The sequence below is a fragment of the Stegastes partitus genome, unplaced genomic scaffold, assembly GCF_000690725.1.
Source record: "Stegastes partitus isolate 25-593 unplaced genomic scaffold, Stegastes_partitus-1.0.2 Scaffold450, whole genome shotgun sequence".
Classification (NCBI taxonomy): Eukaryota; Metazoa; Chordata; class Actinopteri; family Pomacentridae; genus Stegastes; species Stegastes partitus.
The window spans coordinates 404,973-427,062 of NW_007578181.1; the positions used below are offsets into that span (position 1 = coordinate 404,973).

Consider the following 22,090-nt stretch of genomic DNA (forward strand, 5'->3'; position numbering starts at 1 on the left):
GAGGAGGAGGAGGAGGAGGAGGAGGAGGATCTCTCCGCCAGGCCCAGCCCCCTGCGCTCTGACTCGTCCACGCTGTGTGACAGGGGAAGGCTGGGCTGTCCCGAGCATTATCTGAACACTCACACAGCTTTCTGACACACAAACACTCAGCTCTGTGCCGGAGCTCGCTGTCAGCTCAAGCCCTCTGAAAGCTGCTTTTTTTTTTATTGGCGAGGGGAAATCGGTGGGAGCTAACGACACACAGCTGTCTGGGCAAGAGGAGAAGGAAAAGAAGAAGAAGAAGAGGAAGAGGAGGAGGAGGACAAAACCAGCAGCAGCAGCCTCCTAACTTCTGTCTCCAGTGCAGTCATTCTTCAGCAGGGAGGGTTTCTGCTCAGGACTTTTCTTCTGTTTTTTTTTTTTTTTTGGTGAGAAGGGGGAGGTTGGAAAGAAAAGAAGAAGAAGAAGAAGAAGAGGGGCTGGAGTTCACATGACATAATCGGAGTGAATGGGTTGCCATGGTGACTCACCCAGGGAGCCTGACCCGTGCAGAGTGAATGGAGGGAGCGCCTCGGACGCCAAGTGAACGATAAACTAACGGAGAGGGGAGTCAGAAGGAGGAGAAGAAGAGGAGGAGGAGGAGGAGAGCGAAGGAGAGCAGAGGAGCGCAGCACGGGCTGAGAATGGAGGACGGCTTTTCCAGCTACAGCAGCTTGTATGACACCTCGTCACTGCTACAGTTCTGCAACGGTAAAACTCACTAATCCTTCCTCCCCCATCCCTCCCATCCCTCCCTCCCTCCCCTCTGGGTGCATGTTGTTCCTCAGGACTTGACATGTCACCAGCTGGATAAACTTACAGCAGAGGTGTGTGTTGGTGCAGGAACGAGCTGTTCGGTGCAAGAAGGGAGTTCAGCCTTTATGCTGTTCTAACATTTTTACTCATTGATTGATTCTGGCAGCTCTGTGGCTCAAGATTAATCATACACTGGGCAAGAGATTAGTCCCGGTTTAACACTGTGTGACACCAGAAAGCATTTTTTTTCAAGTTAAAGCATTCGTTCCCCCCAAAACAGCAGAGTGCAGCTTTAACAGGCTGTTTTCTGGAATCAAGGCCAGAATAATGTCAACAGTCCCTGTGAGCCGGTGGCCATCGGGAGAGCTAATAAACAAAGGCAGAGGGAGGATGAGGAACAGTCCTCCTGCTCGCAGCGCTGCTCTGCTTCTGCTTGATGCGATGAAGGGTATGTGATGAATATATTTCTCCCCTGCCGGCCGATTGCCATCAGTTTGCCCGAAAGAGACAAAACAGGAGTGACAGAACAGGACACCATTGCTCATGTTTTGCTGGCCGGCCTTAATGTGATTTATTTGCTGGCAGAGGGAGAAGCCGTACTTCAGGCTTTGCTGATGTTATGGGTGGGAGAGGGTGACTCAGGGAAGAGGGAAGGCAGCATGACACATCAGTATGACATCAGTTTAGGATTTATTTCCGTGGAGCTCTTCTTGGAAAGTCGAGGCTTATGTGAAAATTATCACTCGGTATTTAATCATGAACCGTGCAGAAAGCTTTTTCTTTTAAATGCTGCATCGTGCACGAATGACACTATTGCACAGTTAGCTGATAGGATCACTGCTGGCAAACTACAGCTAGTGCCCTCCAGCACACACACACACAAAGGGGATTATCTCCAGCAACAATAACCTGTGTCACTGAGAGACTCTGCTGCTGTAACACTGATAACTTGTGCTTCACTTACCCAGTTTATTAAATACATAATTAAGTGTTCATCACATGGAGGACGAACCCTTTCATCGCCCTCAGGTTGGCATCCTCTCTGTTTTTATTGCATTTTTGGCAGTTTGCAGGGACTGGATCTTGAGCTATTGTGGATGCAGACTACTACCATAATAGCCATCGGTGGATAATGAAAAAATCAATAATATTTACTGCGCTGTGCAAGCACCAGCAGTTGATTGGATGAGGGGGATACTGTTGTCAAACAGACCGAGTGATAGATGTGGAATTACACCGAGGTATCTCCTGCCGGGGATGCTGACCACTTTAGTATTTTCATGCATCACTGATGAGGTGAAGCTAGTTAAAAGCTTTTATCCCTCATGGATCTGCCTCATTAAATTTATAGCAGCCCACAAAGGTGGAGATGCAGGCAAAGAGGAGTTAGTGGTGATGTAGATCACGCACAACTCAAAGATGTCTGTAATATTTGATTTACTGATTGCTATTTTCCTGCACCGGGACAGATTCCCTTGAAACATCACATCCTTTAATAGGTGATTGAAAACCGTACAGCAGCTTCATTTTTCACTCAATTTAGCATTAATTTGCAATCTATGTCATCTCAAGACACTTCACATGGTAATCTAAAGATTCATTTGGCAATAGTGGGAAGAAGAGAACTTCAGGCAGAACCAGGCTCAGGAGGGCAGACATCTGCTACGACCAGCTGGGTCGAGAGAAACATCTCAGAGATCAGCGAGGCCAGTAGCAGCATCATAGTCAGGAAAATGCAAAGTATAGCAAAGAAATGAGTCGTCAGATTGAGTAAAAAGGGAGCACCGATGAACCAGAACAACAGGAGGATGTAGAGGAAGTGCATCTTCTCAGCTCACACGCTGTATTCCAGTTTAATCAGCACCATGATAACAACAGAGGTGGTTTGGTTGGATCGACCTGAAAAACAGGTGTAGCAGTGATAAAGCTCTGAGGAAGACAGTGACCTTTAAAACTCCTACAAATGACAGTGTAGCGGCAGGTGCAGCTTGTCCACATTGCTGTGTGCGTCGCCCACGAGGCAGAAGCTACAAACCTCTTTGAACGTGGACTGGAATGTGCGTTTTTTGGACTTGTAAGCGCGAATCTCCTTTAACGTCTTCCCTCCTTGCGCTGTACTTTCTGCCTCGTCACCACTGTGGGCAGACGGAGAGCCTGTCAGGTTGTTTGCACTCGTTCACAATGTCACAGTTGTTCCCCCTCCGCGAGAACGTCGATGAAATAAGACATGCTGCTCAGGGGCTGTTGCCAGGGATTTTCCGACCTCCGCCCGTCCTGCTTTCTTTCTCTCTCTCTCGCTGCCTTTTTGCTCACACACACACCTACACATGGAGGGAAGCAGCATCTTGTTCCAACAGACTGCTTAATTGGGTGAGCCTTGGTTAAAAATGTGTGCGTGGCCGTCCAAGCTGGAGCTGGGAGTGTTCTCACAGGATCAGCCAGTGTGTGCCGGGCCTGTAGGCCAAACTGACATCATCCAGCTGAACCCAGATCCGAGCAAAAGTTAATGATGTCATTCATTCCCCCCCTTCCTCTTTCTCTCAGCTCGTGTGTTGTGGAGCATCCAACCAGACTAATGTTGGGAGACTAGGTCAGCTAAACTGTAGAAACGTGCAGGCTGCGTGCTTTGTCCTCAGGAGGTCAGGACTAGCTCGGGCTAAATGAAAATTAGCCCCGTTACATCCTCAAACACGCAGAAACACTCGCTGATTAGAGCTGATGGAGGAAGTGAATCCTTTAGAGAAGCTTTTTCTGTGTTCAATCACATCAGGAACACGCTGCCTCTGGAGAAGAGGACAGCTTTGATTGAGTTAGTCTGTGCTGCATGGCCGGTAATGACATTACTGCTGTTTTTATAGAATTTGCAAATGTCTTGAAACCACATGGCAGGATCTTTGGCCGGTTTAGGAGCAAGAAAGTCGACATTATCGCCGCTCCAGTGGTTTGTAGTTTAGTTTGCCTGTATGTTACCACCAAACTCTCAAGTTTAGCTTCATGTGGAAGCAGTGGATGTTGTGCTTTTTTGATTTATCTTCTAGTATCTGCAAGTTGACTATTGGGGCTGCAAGGTGGAGCGGTGGTTAGCATCGTTGCCTCACAGCAAGAAGGGCGCCAGTGGGTGAGGACACCCGGGATCTTTCTGTCTCCATGTTCTCCCCGTGCAGCGTGGGTTCCCTCCAGCTTCTCCAGCTTCCTCCCACAGTCCACAAACATGCTGAGGTTAAGTGGTGATTAAGCGGTGTATAGATGATGGATGGATGGAAGATGATTTTTGCATTTTTTGCTTTTAGTCTTTGGACAGCAATTAGCAGGAACATTAAGTAGCTGGTGGGACTGAAACATGCAAAGCTAGCGGAGCAAAATCATCACTTAATGCGATTCCTCGTTCATCAGCTCCTGATGTGTTAATAAGTAAATCTGTTAATAAGTAAATCCGGCTCACTTACAGCACTTTAATACCGACGATCGCGCCCTCAGGTTCATCTCCTGCTCTTTCTATCCTCACAAATCCGTTCTCCTGTTCATTTATCTTGGCGGCTAATGATGTCTGCTCAGATTGGGATCAAACGTTTCTTTATCTCTGCCCTCCACGACTCGTGCCGTACATCCACGGGCGCGCTGGCACGGCGCTCACCTCGCCAGCCCTGGCAGAGATGGCATCTTAACACACCGGCATGACAGCAGGAGGGGAAGGGAAGGGGGGCCAAGCGGGATCAGGGGTAAGATAGGAAGCAAGAGAAACAGCCACGTGAGTTCATCAGAGAAAGAGGACGGGAGTATGAACAAGTGCAGATGGACGGAGCAGACGTGAAAGGTGAAGAGGGAAATTATTAAAGACGTAGGCGGCTTTGATGTTTCTTGGAGGTGTTTTGACACACAGCAGAGGTGACACGACTCCATCCCGTCTCCTCCTCCTCTTGGCTGCGCATCTATAGGTATCCTCATCCAAACCCTGATTGATGATGGCACGTGGAGCGGGATTAGGATTAAAGCCCCGCTCACGTTATCGAGCACAGTAGCCAAGGAGGGACGAGGAGGAAGAGGAGGAGGTGTTAGTGATTTAGGACGCCTCAACCTGGGGTCCGTATACTTCTGTTTCCCTCAGTTTAGAAGCTACACCGAAACCCCCAGCTTCAGTAGATTCTTTATTTTCCTTCATTTATCAGTGAATTATGGCTCCTTTACTGCTTCGATTTTTCCTTCTTCTCCTTCCCTTCCCCTGGTTATTTCACTTTACATCAAAGTCTAGTAAAAATAAAACCCACCGGCGAGCTGACCCGCACTCACATAAAAACTGCACAAGAAATGTCAATGGAAGAGCAGCGCGTTAGGAAACGAGGCGTCTCCGCGCCATCCGTCATCTGTAACTGTTCCACATGTATCAGAGCAGCAGTCTAATAAATATCGACCCGAATGGAAATACTCATCCACTACTGCTGATTCATTTAAAGGTTGACATTGATTTCCTTTAGCCGTGTCAGTGAGAGCACGCACCGCTCTCCATTTCTTTTTATCTTCCCTCCAGTCTCCAGCTCGGCGCGGCTGAATTTCTTCCATTTTTAAAAACTCTCTGACTCTTCTGTCCTTCACTTTACTTTCCCTCTTTCTCAGGCTCTCCGTCTGCCTCCCCACCCCTCTCATCCCTGCGTCAGACTCTCCCATGCTCTTTGTTTGATCTTGTGTGAGTGCCCCAAGTGGAGCTCAGAGTGCTTTTTTTTTTTTTTTTATCTCCAGACAGTCAGATATTGAGCCGGGCGACTTGAGCTTCTGTAGTCACGAGTCTCTTTGCACCCCCACCCTGCTCCTTATCTCTCTATTTTTCTCTCACTTTTTTTTTCCTGATAAGGTTCGCTTTGTGTTTTCGCTTTCATTTTCAAAGTAGTGAGCTGCTAACAGAGTGTGTGTTCATTAAACGTGTTCGGGTTGCTGCAGAAGCTGCATTCGAGATCAGCTGGAACGAGCAGATTCTATTGCTTCCTTTTGAGAAATCATTCCACTTATGCAATAAAAACAAACAAGCATCCGTGTAGCCTTGACACAGGTATCCACTGCTCTCAGTCAACACTTGTAAGTAGGCCACGGCAGAGCGTGGATACATACTGCGTATACTGAGGAGAAGTCGCTGCAACGTGTTACATAAAATCTGCATAGAGGAGGAAGATTAGGCCACAAGCCAGAATCACACTGAGCTATTTTGGCAGAAATGCCTCCACCCCCAGTTCTAAAGTCTATCACTGACATCTGTCGAGTATCTGCATCCGAGCAGGGGTCAGTGGGAGACGTTGTTAAAGCTAATTCTGCCCCATAAACCAACAGCATATGTTTAGAACGGCATCATTATTAGCTCAGCCAGTGTTCACAAAAATACTTTAATGGTATAAAATAAATAATCTTTTTATTAAGTGGAATTTCTTTGATATTTTACAAAGATTAAAAAAACCTGGAATCAACACATAAATGTTCCCGGGTGTCGACACACATGTTACTAATGCTGGTAAACAAGGAGGCTCTACTTTTACTGTTTACCTACGTAGAGTTTGTGTATTTTTCTTAGTTGTCCAGTGTCTGTTTGTTCAGCCACAGAAAGTTCCTGACTTTATGTCACATGACTGTTGGTCGAGTCACTAACGTCTCCACAGCCGTGCTAATAACACCAGAGACTGGTTCAAGATTCAAGATTAACTTTATTGTCCCAGGCGCGGGACATTTGTCTTGGGCTATTCACTCATGCTGCAGCCAACACAACCAGACACAAGCAGGGAAAATACAGCCAATAGATAGAATAAATAACTATATACAAACATCAAGTAATAGCAGAATAAAAAGAATATCATCGTCTGAGTTCATGAGTCATGCAGCGGTTTGCTTTTGGCAAAATACTGAATAGGTTATGTAGACAAAAGTTATTTTATTGATATGTTATAATTTTAAGCTTATATTGGGTCTGTTGGAGGGTTAAACATTTGTTTTAAGTTTCTAGCTCTGATTAATGGTGTGATTTTGTTTTGTTTTGCTTTTCAAACCTGCCAGTAGTTTTGCTAGTTTAGGAGATTAAACTATCTCAAATTTAAAATGGTTATCAGCTGTTATTGGTGCATTTTTTTTCCCCAAGATGTGATTTTAAAACAAAGAAAACGCCTTTGCGAGAACGCAGTTTCATTCATTGTTGTAAAATATGTGTGAGGGCAAATAATGTAGATCCCAATCTACTGAACATCATCTTTTAATCAGTATTATTATGAATACTTCCTGTTGCCTTATGAAGGTAGAGCTGCCCTTCCTCCTTCCTTCCTTCCAGGTATAAATAATATATAGTTTTGGTTCTTGCTTTGTGTTGGTTCTATTCAGACATATGGTTTCCCTTTAGCTACTCAAGTTCGGATCCGGTTGTCTTGTGGTTGATGAAGGAGTCTTTATTCTTTATTAGGATCCCCATCAGCTCCCTCAAAGTGGCTCCTAGTCTTCCTAGGGTCCCAGGGTACAAATAAAAATCACAATTTACAAAATACATAATAAATAACAAACATTTCATTTATAATGTGACTCGGTACAAAGCAGTAAATGGATGACAATAAATGCCACAACGCTGTTAATACAACACTAATACAGAGGAAGAATTGTCATGTATTCTGTGCCGATTGTCCCTTTATTTTCCTCTTAAGAGAGCCGATATTTTTAGTGTCTCTGATCTGTAAAGACAGTGAGCTCCATGCTTTTGCTCCTCTGTAAACAATAGTTCTTTTCATGAAGTTGGTTTTGGGCCTGGGGACGACTAAAGTACTTGAGGTCACTACGCGAGTCACATAATTGTGACAAAACCCACTGAATAAGAGGGAATAATCCTCATTGGAAACGTGGTCTGTGTGAGCCACCAGGCAGTGGATGCCATCCTGTGCTGATCTGAGCATTCCCTCTCTCCTCCGCCTCTCATCTTTTTCCTCCACTGACACACATTCGAGCAGCCTCATCTCGTGACCTACTAAAACAATCAGGCATGTAAAGCAGGAGTGTGTGACTTCCTGTGCTAAATATACACACCGACTCGGCTCGTGTGTGTGTGCAGATAAAGATTCTGGCCGTTTTTGCTTCAGATACGGCGGCGTTGGGGTTTGGTCCGTCCTCTGGTTATCTGTGTGACTTTGTTTGTGTCCATCTGCGAGTCCACCAAGTGTGTGTCATCACAAGGTCGGCAGAGGAGACACGCAGGCGCAGCGCGAGTCCTTCAGCCGTGTGTCATGGATGCATAAAAATACCACAACGGAGCCAGAAACGGACAGAAAGCCGGATGCTTCCGCTCACCGCCGCAACACTAAACGTGCTCAACCGAGCGTCGACTCCTACCTGTGGGGGAGGGCGACCGGCGATAAATCACACAAGTCAGCAGAATCCCAAAGAGATGCCATTATTTTTAGTCTCGGGGTTGATGCTGAAAGTAACGCCGAAGCTGCTGCGTCCAATCAGAGAGACGCAGGACGAGAAATGAGGGATTCAATTATACATCCTTGAATTTTGCGGGTATTTAAATTCAAATTAGTATGCAAATGATTTCCAGATCATCTGCGTGTGCGTCGGTATGCGCGTCTGCATTCATGTGACTGTTAATCCTGCAGCGCGTCACCAAACCTTTCAAGATTAAATAAAGATAAATCCACTGACTGTGACAAGGTGGATGCCGGCTTGATTGTATTTATGGTAATTATCTCTCAGCATATTGTTCCCAGTGAGGCTCGAGTCACGGCCCATCGATTTGGACGCTCTTCATTTCTACACGTTGGCCAGTTGTGATGTGAACAGATATAATTAACCTCTCGGTGCCCGCGGTGCAGCTCCCCGAGGATGCCCAGCACCCTAATTGGTCTCTTACATCTGCTGTTAATGGGAGAAGCGAGAGGAAAGCCCTCGCTCCGCGTGCGAGTCCTCCCGTTGCATGCATTCAGCCCGGTCTGGAACAGATGGGCAGGGAGAAAAAAGAGGAGAATCCCATTAGAAATTCCATTAAAAATAGATTCATCAAGAGCACAGGTGCAGAGACGAGAGGAAAGACGACAGACTCTGATTGTACAAGTTGTTCTACCCTCGATTGACGGCTCGGTTTTGCTGTTAGATGGCGTTTTGTTTTGTACATCAGATGCTTCTAGTTTCCGTGCAGCTCGATGAAATCTTTCATCGTAAATCTCAACAATGAATGACTTCTCTAAGGATCAAAGATTTTATCCTGCTCTTACTTAAACAGGAAACCATCAGCAACAAAGAGGAAAACTTAAAGCTGCCTGTCTGTTATGTTGAATATTGATATTTGATATGGGGCTGCAAGGTGGCTCGGTGGTTAGCATCGTTGCCTCACAGCTAGAAGGTCGCCGGTTGGCGTCCCGGTGAGGACACCCGGGATCTTTCTGCGTAGAGTCTTCATGTTCTCCCCGTGCAGCGTGGGTTCTCTCCGGGTTCTCCAGCTTCCTCCCACACAGTCCAGAAACATGTTGAGGTTAATTGGTGATTGTAAATTGTCCGTAGGTGTGAATGTGAGTGTGCTTGGTTGTCTGTCTCTAAGTGTAGCCCTGTGATAGACTGGTTACCTGTCCAGGTGAACCTGCCTTCACCCTGAGTCAGCTGAGATAGACTCCAGCCCCCCATGACCCTAGTGAGGATTAAGGTGTAGAGATGATGGATGGATGGATATTGAATAAATCCATCCTGAATCGAACATCTTCTTTATGCTTTGATTTAAGTCTGAACCCATCACTGACAGTTAGAAGCTATTTAGTCCAATCAGCGAGCAGTCTATGGATGAAATGGAGAAGCTTCACATCCACGTTATCTGATTTACAGTTTTTCAACAACTGTGGCAAATTTTGACAAAAACTCGTTTCACTTTGACTGAACAGCTCTACAAGAGTAAACCAACTCATTTCCAGGCTGCATGTTTCTGCTCAGATGTAGGAAGCATTTAATCTGACAACAGGATCAACTAAACGTGAAAATGTCTTGCAGTCTGCTTGACTCGACACCTGCTCGCCGTCACCGCGCTGGGAAAATGTAATAACGTGGCCTCGCCGGGCTCATTGCTCGCTCGAGCTAAAGTCGGCGGGATGCGGGAGGCTGGGGTTTCTAGGTGATATCAGAACCGCCTTTATTAGAAATGACTGCATACAGAAGCAGCTGGTTGAGCAGAAAGTCACAGAAAATCATTATAAAGCGACACGGTAACGCAGCGGGAGCTTCGAGGACAGCAGCGTAATGAAAATGAAACTCTGTGAAAATGAAACTTTCATTCAACACAGAAACCCATTTGTGATATTTCTCTTCGGTTTTGTTGTGTAATGATCTTATCAGCTGCCAGCAGTGCCACTGTACGTCCTCCCGCTTCCAGATGGCAGATGTACGACTGGCCGATGTTCAGTGTGGCGTCTCTGGCTCGCATTCTCCACCGCAGTGTGTGTGAGAGACCGTTTTCACACCATGCAAATCTGGTTTCCCATAACAACACTGTTACTGGATGGTGCACACACACACACACACACACACACACACACACACCCAGTGGATGGAACAAGTATCCCGCCTCCTGTTCCTTCCTGGTTGTTTGTTACTGCAACACAAAGCCTGGTTTTATGTGGAGAAAGGTTGAGGCTGAGAAAGAGGCTTGTGTCTGAGCCCGGAGCTGCTGCCAAGCATGACTTAGTGCTTCTGTGGTCTGCTTGGTTCTCTGAAAGTCACAGCAATAAAGAGAAGGATGTCTTTCTTCAGTTTCTGTTTATTACGTCTTTGTGGATTCAGACTCGGATGAAGGCTGCTGCATACGTTTAGCATGTTGTTGTTTGTGAGTCGTTAAAGTCACTCAGAAGCTGATTGTGTATCATACCGAGGTGAAACCATCTCGACAGTTTTACAACTTATTGTGCTCCACCAGCTCTGAGCTCAAATGTTTATAGGATAAAATATGGATATTTGTAAAGATGTTTGTGAATTTTTAGATTGATACATCAAAAACTTTGCAAGATAACTTTATTTTTTGCCCTTCAAATCGCTGAAGTCAGGTTGCACATCACAGTAACACACAGTGGAATTAAATTAAACTCTGTGAGATGAATGTTTGGTGGACAAACTAAGCAAATTAAAGTATAGCTCAAGTCTTTGAACCAATAGAGTAATAAATTCAAGAAATATGGAGCCTTCATGCTGCTTCAGGAGAACATCTCAGCTGTTGTTCTACAATTGTTTTTTCTCCTTAAAAACTTCAGAAGACTGGAGGCAGCACAATGTTTGATGTCTTCCTGCAGCTGATTTCTTTCCTTCCTCGTCGGTCTTTCAGCTGTCATGTCGTTAAAATGTTGTTTTTAGGACCAGGTGTGATTTACGAGACATATTACTGAGTCAATGATTCCCAGTCGGTGGGCTATTCTCTAACTCATGATAAAACGTACTTTTATCTCGTTTACGGTGCCGATAAATCTGGGAGAGAATAAATCATTTCTATGAAATCAAAACTGTTCTATGTCCAAATATATAATAAACATCATCCCACCAGGTCCGATGCTTTGTGACGGGTTTTCCAGACATGATTCTATTTTTCAGTTTATACCTGAGTCGGTTTCTTTATTTCTTGTTCATACATTTGTGTAATTTGGATTAAACTGACTCAGACGCATATATTTAAATATCTATGGATAACATGGGCAACTTTAAGTGAAGCAAAAGTTCCCAGTTCTCTGCCAGGTGGATTTCTCATGACGTTAAGTTCTAATAAATTCTTAATCATCAGTTCTGGCACGTAGTCGTACTTAATCAGAGGACGAGTTCAGTGAAGTTCAAGTCAGGTTCAGATAGTTTACACCTGTCCAAACACAGCAAAATAAGAGTTTTAGGACTAGAAATTAAACTGTTGCACTATGATTCAACTCAGGAAGTACAAGAATGAGAAATCAGTCTTTCTTAATTAGCCCACGATGAGGTCATCATCACAGGAGATTAACGATCTATCTTTAGATAATTGACATTCAACACAGTGTTCGTCTGATTGTTGGGATTTCAGTGTCACTGCAGTCAGTTGGTGCACTGCTGTGGTGGTTAGCATCGTTGCCTCGCAGCTAGAAGGTCGCCGGTTCGCGTCCCGGGATTTTTCTGCGTGGAGTCTCCATGTTCTCCCCGTGCAGCGTGGGTTCTCTCCGGGTTCTCCGGCTTCCTCCCACAGTCCAGAAACATGCTGAGGTTAATTGGTGATTGTAAATTGTCCGTAGGTGTGAATGTGAGTGTGCTTGGTTGTCTGTCTCTAAGTGTAGCCCTGTGATAGACTGGTTACCTGTCCAGGTGAACCTGCCTTCACCCTGAGTCAGCTGGGATAGACTCCAGTCCCCCATGACCCTGGTGAGGATTAAGATGTAGAGATGATGGATGGATGGACCAACATGGACATTCATATCACCCTGATATCTTTCTTGGTCGCAGATTTTCCTCCAACCTCTTCCTTTGTGACAACATTCCTGCCAATGCAGCGACTCTTCTGCTGCATCTGAGCTTCCTGACGTCTGCCGCTGAGAGTTCATCTCTAACAGCGTGAATAACAGAGACGAGAACAGGAGGAACCGAGGATAACTGCTGCACCGAAATCATAGAAAAACATTTTACCGCCAAGCATAATCCTTCAGTCTCACTTTCTTTCCCTCCCACTCACAATTTACGTCCAACCTTGTTTCAAGACACTCATGGTTTCACGTGAGAGGAGGGCAGACAGACAGCGAGAGAGGTGAGAGAGGTTAGAGAGAGAACACAAATCCGGCTCGCTGCTAAGCTCGAACCCCCTGAGTTTAAGGATCACTAGCGTTGAGCAAGATCTGCTGCACATATCCAACATAATCCCTCTGCCACACCGTGAACACTCCCTCTGACAGAGCAGAGTGTGTAGGAGTGTGTGTTCTGTACAGCAGAGTGTCGGGATGCTGGTGTATACAGTCTGAGTTAAGAAGGAGTTATTCTGCCTCAATGGGCCATGTCCTTATACTTCCTTTATTCCTTTTTCGACCATTATCTCCGTCTTCTTGGTTTTCATTACAGCTTTTTCATTCGCTCTTTGTTTCAGGTTTTTTTTTTTTGTCTCAGGAAGGCTTTGGGGATTAGATGAAAGTGACGGGATTTGGGGAGGGGGGGCGTCACATCTTATATTTCAGTTTTTGCAATTACAAGATGCTCCCCAGAAACATCATTTATCTGAACCCTGCACTTGAAAGCTGCCTCCTTTTCAAAAAGAGAATTAGAAGTGAAATTAGCTTCTTTTTTTTTTCCTCCAAATTCAACGACAACATTCAACATTTGTCTCCTTCTGAAGCAACACGAGCGTTTTTCTGATCTGAGGCCAGAATCTGTCGAAACTTCTTCAGAACAAAAACAAATCTGTCTTAAGTTTAACCACAGGACACGTTCGTTACGTTTCAGGAAAGACGATGGTTTGGGTTGAAATGCGTCGGCTGCTCTGACGAGGCTACGGGAATACTGTGGTTGTTTACGTAAGTCCGGGGTCCTCGATCGTCATGGTGACAGTAATAACCGCCTGGTTCTGGTTAATTGTGGTGAAAAAATATTGAGTGTCGGTTGGAAATGAGAATCAAACTGCTCTTGTGTTGCTTAAACTTAAACCTGTTATTTTAGGCTGGGAAAAAGAACGGGGGCTGTCATGGAACTTAAATTACATATTAGAGCACAGGTTTATGATTTAACGATTTTTGATGACTTTAGGAATAAAAAATCCCAAAGCAGAGACCTAGACCAGAGATCTCCAGCTCCGGTCCTCATGAGCTACTGTCCTGCAGGTTTTAGACATTTGCAACACACATGACTCAAATGAATGGATCTCCAACAGCTTGTTGTCAAGTTCTACAAAAGTCTGTGGACCTACACAGGGATGTAGACCTGCATCAGATATGTGAAGCTCGTTACAGATTGTTTCCCAATAATACAGTGAGAATTACAGGTACATGTACAAAAATCATACATCCAAACCAGCATTCCCATATACACACTGTTAGACATAATGAGTTAGTCATGCTAGAATGATCGGGGTGGTTTGGTACGGGAGTGCATGTGCGTCAAAAATATAAAAATAATTTTTTATAAATGCTAGAAAAGGCCTTTTGGGACCTTTTGACATGATGCAACCCTGACAAGCATCCAAAACATTTCTGGATGGCGTTCTGGTCACGCAGAGCTCTGTGGTGCTGATTACATGGTCAAACAAATTAGTGGTTTTGCGTCATGTGGTCCAAAACGCTGCCTACACAGTTCCTGGTCTTGGTCAAGTTTATCTTTTCTGTTGCCAAAAATTTCCTCACAACTGATGCTGTGTTTCTTTTTGCAACCAAATCTTCCTGTCACTCCGTCCAGGAATTAGACCAGACCATGGTTCTGGTAACACTGACGGGTTTATCGCCACTTCAGCTCGAACTGTCAGAGACGCACAAATACAAACAATGCATATGCTCATTAGCAGCAAGACTAAAACTAAGTAAACACTGTAAACATTTAGCACGTAGCTCGCTGGCCGCAGGAGGGAACGAGTCCGCTTCACAACACAAACAACAACATGACCGAAAAGAAAATGTTTCAGTCTTTGTACGACGTTCTTGTCTTTCTTACTTGTTGCATGTGCGTCTTGAACAACTTTACACTGAATGAATAAAAACAAAACACGTGTCACAGTTAAAAATGTCCCCCTTGCAACACTAAACAGAAAGTACTTCCCTTGAGTGGTTAACAAAATAAAAACTGTAAATCATATCGAATGCATTTTTAACATTAATAACAGTTACGGCAGCTAAACTTCCTTTTCAGTGTTTCTCTCCTGTTCCCTCCTCATTTTGCTCACATGGAGCCACAAACTCAGTTTCTTGTAAATTAAGTTAAAAAAAAGACAATTCAGTAAATCCAAGAACACCTGCTTTGGAGTAAATGATGTTCTATCAGGAGGTTCGACATGGAAAATGAGAACTTTGCAGGTTTTCTGTTTGTGTCAGCGTTCTTTGTTTGAGGTCATTTGCGTCCCTTCACACTGAACCTCCTGCTGTGTGACTATCGCACGTGTCACGACATCGACGTCACGCAGGAACGTGCTGAACTTAGCTGGCTTAGAACAGGCAGCAGATAGCAGGTTGTAAATCAGCGTTTTGGCTCCACCACTTGTGTTGTGGTACAATCTGTTTCCATTAGCGTGAGGATGAGAGGAGCAGCGTGGGGGGAGATGCCTCCCACTCGACCTGAGTTTGACCTCAGGAAGGATGTCGCTGATGGGAGGAAGGAAAGGTTCAACATGCTCTTACAAGGACAGTAAGACGTCTCGCGGGGGTCGTTCGGCTCCTCTCGATGCCCCTCTTTGACCCAGACACACTCTCTGTGACCCCTTCACACACACTCAGCTCCATCTGTCAGTGTTTTCCTGATTTATTTATTTTTATTTTAGTGCTGCTGTTTCTGAACAGAAGCTTCCCCTGCCGTCGTTTCTCCTTCTCTTCCTCTCTCCTCTTTAATCTTCCCTCAGGTTGTCTGTGAGGGCTTCCCTTTCTCTGATCCTCCTCTAGCTATTTATAGCCCCTAAAGCCCCGGGTGAAGCAGGCGCCATCAGCTTGTAAACCAGCCGTCTGTCTCCTTAATCTGGCCGGTTGATGAGCTGAAACACCTCCGTCAGGTCGTCCGACGCACGGGATTGATGACACTTTAAGTAACTCTTTCTTTCTCCTGCGTTTTTCTTTTCTCGTCTCCAATCAACAACTCCGTGGCGGGTTTTTTTCTTTCTGCACCGACGGATGATTTGAGCAGACTGTAATTTCGCAATTGCTGCAATTTCAAACGTTCTTCTTGTCTTGGAGCGTGTGCAGCATCAGAAAAAGACAAACAAAACATACTTTTCCTTTCTACCCTTGGCGTAGTCGGTCTGTTTCTCACTCAGTTGCAGTATTTTCAACCTTGATCCAGACTGAAATATCTGAGCAACTACAGATTACCTTGAGATTTGTTGCATTCATCCATTCAGTACCATTTTTGCTGTTCCTGTTGTGCTTTTGTTGAGGCCAAAATTGAATTTGTCCAATACTTCCCCTCGTCCGCAGCAGTGCATTTTGCTAATTAGCAAATGCTCCCATGTTAATTTGCAACAGCAATATGGTAAACGTTCTAACAATGTACCTGCTTAGCATGAGAATGTGAGCGTGCTGACATTAGCATTTAGCTCAAGGCACCGCTGGGCATCACTAAGCTGGTAGCAGGGACGTATATCAGGGCTTCACAAAGTCAAAAAATTCACTTATATTAAAAATGCAATCCATTATAATTAGAAAACTATCGATCCTGTATTGCCCAGTGAATTGTAAGTGACCTTGAACATACTAATAGTCCGTAATAATGTGCTAAACGTGGACTAACTGCGCTGTGAGTTGTGTTTTTGGGGTCAAACACGTGCAACTGATTGCAGGCAAACATCAACCGTTCCTCCCTCGAGACTCGAATATGTTTTTATTCTAAATGAAATTTAAATAAATGTGAGTCTGTTATTGCCAGACTTCTGACCTTGCATAAAAATGAGATGCAAGCCTTTGAGTAACACGTTTCAGACCCGCCGCTGTAGATTCTCCGGTTATGTTTTATTAATAAGCTTTTTCTCTTCATTCAACTCCGTCTCCATCACATCCCCCTACCTCTCTCCCTCCACCTGTCTCTGCTTTAATTCCCCCGTGCCGCTTGATTATGATTAGGTCCAGACTTCCATTAGCGAGGCCAGCAGCACACTGGAGATAGCTTCTTTAATAAGTGGGACTCACTGGTCTTGGGAGAAATGGGTTTTCCTGAAGGCACAACCTGCAGCAGCTGAACCGAGGCTACGGCGGCGGCGCAGCCCCCCGGCCGTGTGCATTCACGTTATGAAATGAAAACCAGCTGGCGAGGTGCTGCTTTGGCAAAGAGACAGAAGTTCCAGCAGTGGTTGATACCAGCACTGGATGAAAAACAGGAATAGTTGTCACAATGTTGTGACAGGCGGTTTCCTGCCACCTCTCGCCGCTTTGATCGCTTCGCTTTCTGCAATCACTGATTGCAGCTTTTCAAAACCTCCCATTGTGGCGCAGCTTAACCTGGCAGCTGAACTCTCCATCAAGTCAATTTAGCTTTATTGTCTGGTTCTTCTGCACCGCTGAGTGAAAAGAAAACAGACATCAGTCACTCTGTTTGTCAGTGGGTTATTGTCAAAGTGCCCGTGAGCACATGGGGAGGCAGCTGGTGTCATGCCACTGCTTTAGAGGGAAAGTCCTCATCTTTTTCTGTTCCTCAAGTGTGTGTGTGTGTGTGTGTGTGTGTGTGTGTGAGCATTCGTATCCTCACATATTCAAACAGTGAAGGAATGAGTCAGCTAAAAAGCCAGACAGCTCAGATCAGCACACGGCTGCCGCAGAAGATATTTTATACATGAGGTTGCCTTGCATTGCTCAGAATGTGCGCCCGCTGCCTCCGTGTCGATCAGAAGTGTTTTCCCAGGACTATTTTAGTCTTTTAACTCCTTTGGCATATTGATCCATGTGGCTGACAGGAGAGCAGAAGGAGAGAAACGGGTCACGGTGTGTGTTCACGCTCCACTGTTCATTATTGATGGCGGTGAGGTCAGGAAATGGCTCAGAAATAAGGTGCAGATGTAAAGCAGGGGCAGGTTGGGTTGTTTTAGAGCAGGAAAAAGGAACTAGAGAGAGTGCCTGTTTACTGTTTGCCCTTCATTGACTCCCTGTGGCTGAAGAGATGGACAAGCACTTAGGAAGGCCGGTGATCCCGCCAGGAGGACACGGCCCTGCTGAGGAAGGTAATAGGGAGCAGCATGTCAAGATGCATTAGGGCGAGCACAGAGATGGGCTCAGGATTTGCGCCCCAGTCGCATATTTACCCGATAATGAAACACGGACAGAAAAAGAAAGCAGGAGAGAAGCTGGAGGAGACTGACAGGAATGAAGTGATTTGAGCCGACGGCTGACAGTCGTGAATAACCACACTGGAGATTGGTGGGGAGCAGTGAGCCGCTTTGGTGGGGATGAAACGGGGACCCTGGTGTCCGAGGCGGCGTGTGGTGATGGATTTGCTGTTAAATGAAGATTGACATCTTACTGATACCGACTCTCTGGGCGTGAAATGTGTGACCTGAGCCTCGGCGCTCCACAGAGCCGTGGCATCAAGGGCAAATTCAGCCAAATCCACACGGCTCTGCGTGGTCACGTCAACGCACACATTCCTCCGCATGAACACAAACACAAACTGTTCCTGACCTTTCCTGATTCTGATGTGTTGTTGGGCGTTAACTGGCCTCAGATGTTTGTAGCGGCGGAGCGGGGTGACAGACGGAGGATGTTAGCGCAGAGCCGGGGAACCGCCGCCGTGACAGCCAGTCATTGTACTTGGACGGCTGATGGTATCATGCTGTCATTGTGTCAGCGTTGGGAGCAGACCCACAACAGATGCTGAACAGATAATAGAAGCATTATCTGTGGATATTCACTCTGTGACACGCATCCGCATGCGAATATGAACAAAGAGCAGCTCAAAGGAAGCATCCCAGGTGAGTCGAAAGTTATTAAGATCCAGTTTTATCCGTGGAAAAGGCTTTGTCAGTGTGTGTTGAAGCCGAGAAGTGAGATTGACGTTTTGTGCTATGAAACAAGAAAGCACTTCCTGTGAGTGGGAATCTGTCTGTGAGTGAACGTATGAGAGCGTAAACTGAGGCAGACGTATTTCTTATTGTTCTTGTTATTCCACCTGCTGCCAGAGTAATGGAATAGATTCTGCTCCTGCAGTTTTCATCTGACACCGTATTCCCAGATCGAAGGATTCATTACGGGATTCTCGCTTAGCGGGAGCATTGGACAGTGCGTACAAATAACACTCCGTCAAGTGGTTCTGCTCTCATAGAAAGCCTGTTGCACCTTCTGAACCCTGAAGACTAATGTTTTCTAACAGCTCTGGAGACTCCAATATAATATGAACTTTGGTTTAGACTGAAATATCTGAATAACCGCACGATAGATAACAGTTACAGGCATTCATGGTTACCTGAAGCTGAACTCTGGGCAGCTGTGGCTCAGGTAGTAGAGCAGGTTGTCCTCTGATCGTAAGGTTGGTGGTTCGATCCTCCACAGTCGAAGTGTCCTTGGGGCAAGACATTGAACCCGAAGTTGCTCCCAATGGCAGGCAGCACCTTGCATGGGAGCTCCATTGGTGTGTGAATGGGTGAATGAGAAACACACTGTAAAGCGCTTTGAGTGCCGCTAAGGTAGAAAAGCGCCGTACAAGTGCAGTCCATTTAACCCTTGTATCATTGGGGATCCCCTTTCTTCAGTTGAAATTAAATGTCAAAGCAAAGATTTCCTTGAACCTACATAGTCATGACTGACTTGTGATCTTCAGACTTGTCATCTGGTGCCTCAGTCTAATATATAAATGCTACCGACCATGATGAAGCTGCTCAACATGGTTTTCCTCGTGAGCATGTTCGTATGCAAACGGCGGCACTGTTGCTGGTCTGCTGTCATCCCAACCTGCTGCTCAGCTTCCTGGATGGAGTTTGCTCTCCTTGAGTTTTCTCCAGGGTTCATGCCCAACATGCACATTAGGTTATCTGGTGATTCCTATTTGGACGTGCCAACATGTGGACATGTCTGTCTGTCTGAACTCGTTCCAGCGCCTCCACAACCCTCTACAGGATAAAGCAGGTCCGGCTAAAGGATGGATGAAAACGCTGCTGTCTCAAAGTGCTGCTTACATGGTTGTGTACTCTGGTTTCATTTCAATTCGAAGTGATGTTTTCGTCAAATCTCCAGACGGCTGTAATCTGTGAGAGTGACTAATGGGCTTCCAGCAAAATAAAGTCCAGCAGTAGAGGATGTTTTTGTGTGTGTGTGTGTGTGTGTGTGTGTTGCTGTAGAGGATGTGTTCACATTCCCATTTCCTTGCGTGCGTCCCATCTGCTTAATGCACCACTTTACTATCTTGTCTGATGAAGCAACCAGCAGACAGACAGTGGGTTTTGCTCACTAATGAAATTTGCCCGCTCATAAACAAATCTGTGAAACTGCTTTTTCTGCATGTTTTTGCCAATTAAATTACAATGGCTTCATTAGGCCGTATGGGATTATCTGGTATGGATACTTGTGCTGCATAAAAAAGTATGATGGTGTGAGTGATACTGAAGTCTGATGTTAATGCAGTAATTATTCTTACTGAACAATTAGAGTACATATCAAGCACTAAATCTGTAGAATGATATCATTGTGTGCCTGGTTTTTTACTTGAACATGCTCAACATTTGCCAATTTTGAATGATTTCTTTTGCAAGAATTTGACTTAATAATTGGTTGCAAAATGAGTTTGAAAGTGTTTTTTACTCTCAGATATTAGTGGTTAATTGTAGACAGGTTTTTTTTCCCCACATAGGAGAGTTTTCAGAGGGAGGTTTTCGTCAGCATCAACTCAGCATTTCTTTATCAAATGGTCAGAATTAACAGGAAAATGCATGAGCTTGAGTTAAATGAGGTGACAGAGACTCGTTGCCTTCACTGTTAGCAGATCGATCGAGCTTACTGTCGTAGGCAGTCGACCCCCAAAGGCCTGTTGTGATCCAGGGAAACCCTGTTTATAATAATCATTAGTTATGTAAGACCAGCAGCACACATTGAACGTTTCCTTTTACAGTAAAGTCGTGACTCAATAATCCGACACTAAACGTAAAACCTTCTTTTATGTCGGATTGTCAAGACGGAGGTCCAGATACAAGGAGGGCTTGATGCTGGAAGGCTCTTTAGTTGTTAATATTTATTGTTTATATGCGCTTGTGCACGTTCTGGCAGCGCTCTGACGGGGCGGAAGTGTCCAGAACACACAGGCAGTACTTGGCTGCTGATGCTAGTTTAGTTAGCGCTCACACTTCTGTTTCCTCCATCGGTGGCGGCGGGGGAGTGGCAGATACGCTCCACCGTTACCATCCATGTTTACTTCCATAAACACTGAGCACGCTCGCTGCGTGTGACGTCGTCGTGTCCTCTTCTGCGCATGCGGGACACTTTTGGGTCGTATGAAGTTCACACAGCAGATCACATACAAGTCGCATTGAACTGGAAACGTGAAGGAAGTCACAAAGAAATCCTCATTGAGCATCAAGTCCTGCAGTGTGAACGTAGCCAATCTGTGGGATTGTTCAGTCAGATAATACGCCGTCATCCTGATTGGTGACATTAAATGTCATGTCGGAGTCTGAATCCAAGGCTGTCGCTATGTTAAGGCTGTTTTTATGGGTTCTGTTGGTTTTTCCTAAAAACCTGTCAGACAGCAGGTTTAGGATTGTTAAGGGTCGGATTATCGAGTCTCGACTGTATATTGAAATACAACAGTCGTGCAGAAGTTATTCAGTGGACTGAATTTGTTTTTCACTGAACTACAAATATCATAAACTGACAGAATCTATTGATCCTCCGGCAAATATTTGGGGCGATCCTCTGGTCGGGGACGTCAGGGATCCTCTGAGCAGTTTGTCATCGAGGCTCAGAGGCTCATCAGCGTCTCAAATCAAACACATCTCAGTTTGTTCTGGACTCTGTTGTATCTGAATGTGTGAGAATGTTATTTCCAAAGGTCAAGAGTTTTGTTTCCCAGATTTCCACAACGTTAGCAGGCAGTCGGGTTCTAATGTAGATTCTCAGTAGAAAGCGCAACTCGCAGATCTGCCTAATCACCAGATGCTGCTCTCTGATGCATAATGCATCAGGCTGTTATTGCAGGTCTGCTGGGAAAACACAGCAGTGATTTACATTAATATTTCATCAAACCGCTGTGACATCAAAGTCTTAATGGAGGAGACCCTGTGCAAAGTGTGTGTGTGTGTGTGAGTGTGTGTGTGTGTGTTACCATTAATGAAGTGGACCCTGGTGGCCGGTGCTTGGCCTGTATGCGGGTGTCAGGTGGAGCAGTGATAATAATGTGTTAAGTTAGTTTAAGATGAGAGAACGGCTCATGAATAAAGCTTTAACTAGAAAGGCAGTCGGCTCATTGATTTGTACAGGATGAAGGCTTTCACAGAGTCTGAACTGGAATAAAAGGATGGAAGTGTGCTGCTTGTATCACCTCTCTGGTTTTGTGTTGTTCGTTTTACTAATACAGCGTATTTTGGCCGTGATCCCATTGACTTGTGCATTAACAAAGATGGAAATGTTGAAAAATCGGAAAAAAATTTGACAGCAAAAGTACATTTTTAATGATCTTTTTCATGCATATAAGGAAAAAACTACACCTCTAACTCTGCATATGCTTCAAAACT

The 22,090-nt window shown here is 45.2% G+C and overlaps 1 protein-coding gene across 2 annotated transcripts in view; it reads left to right on the top strand.

Moving 5' to 3' along the window:
- The first annotated feature begins 160 nt into the window (after positions 1-160).
- Positions 161-22,090, top strand: part of eml1 (EMAP like 1) — a 45,066-nt gene continuing 23,136 nt past the window's right edge. For both annotated transcript variants that reach the window (XM_008286345.1, XM_008286344.1), the window contains exon 1: positions 161-729. In XM_008286345.1, coding sequence (XP_008284567.1) covers positions 663-729 — 67 coding nt within the window. In that variant the 5' untranslated portion in view covers positions 161-662. The remainder of the gene's footprint in view (positions 730-22,090) is intronic.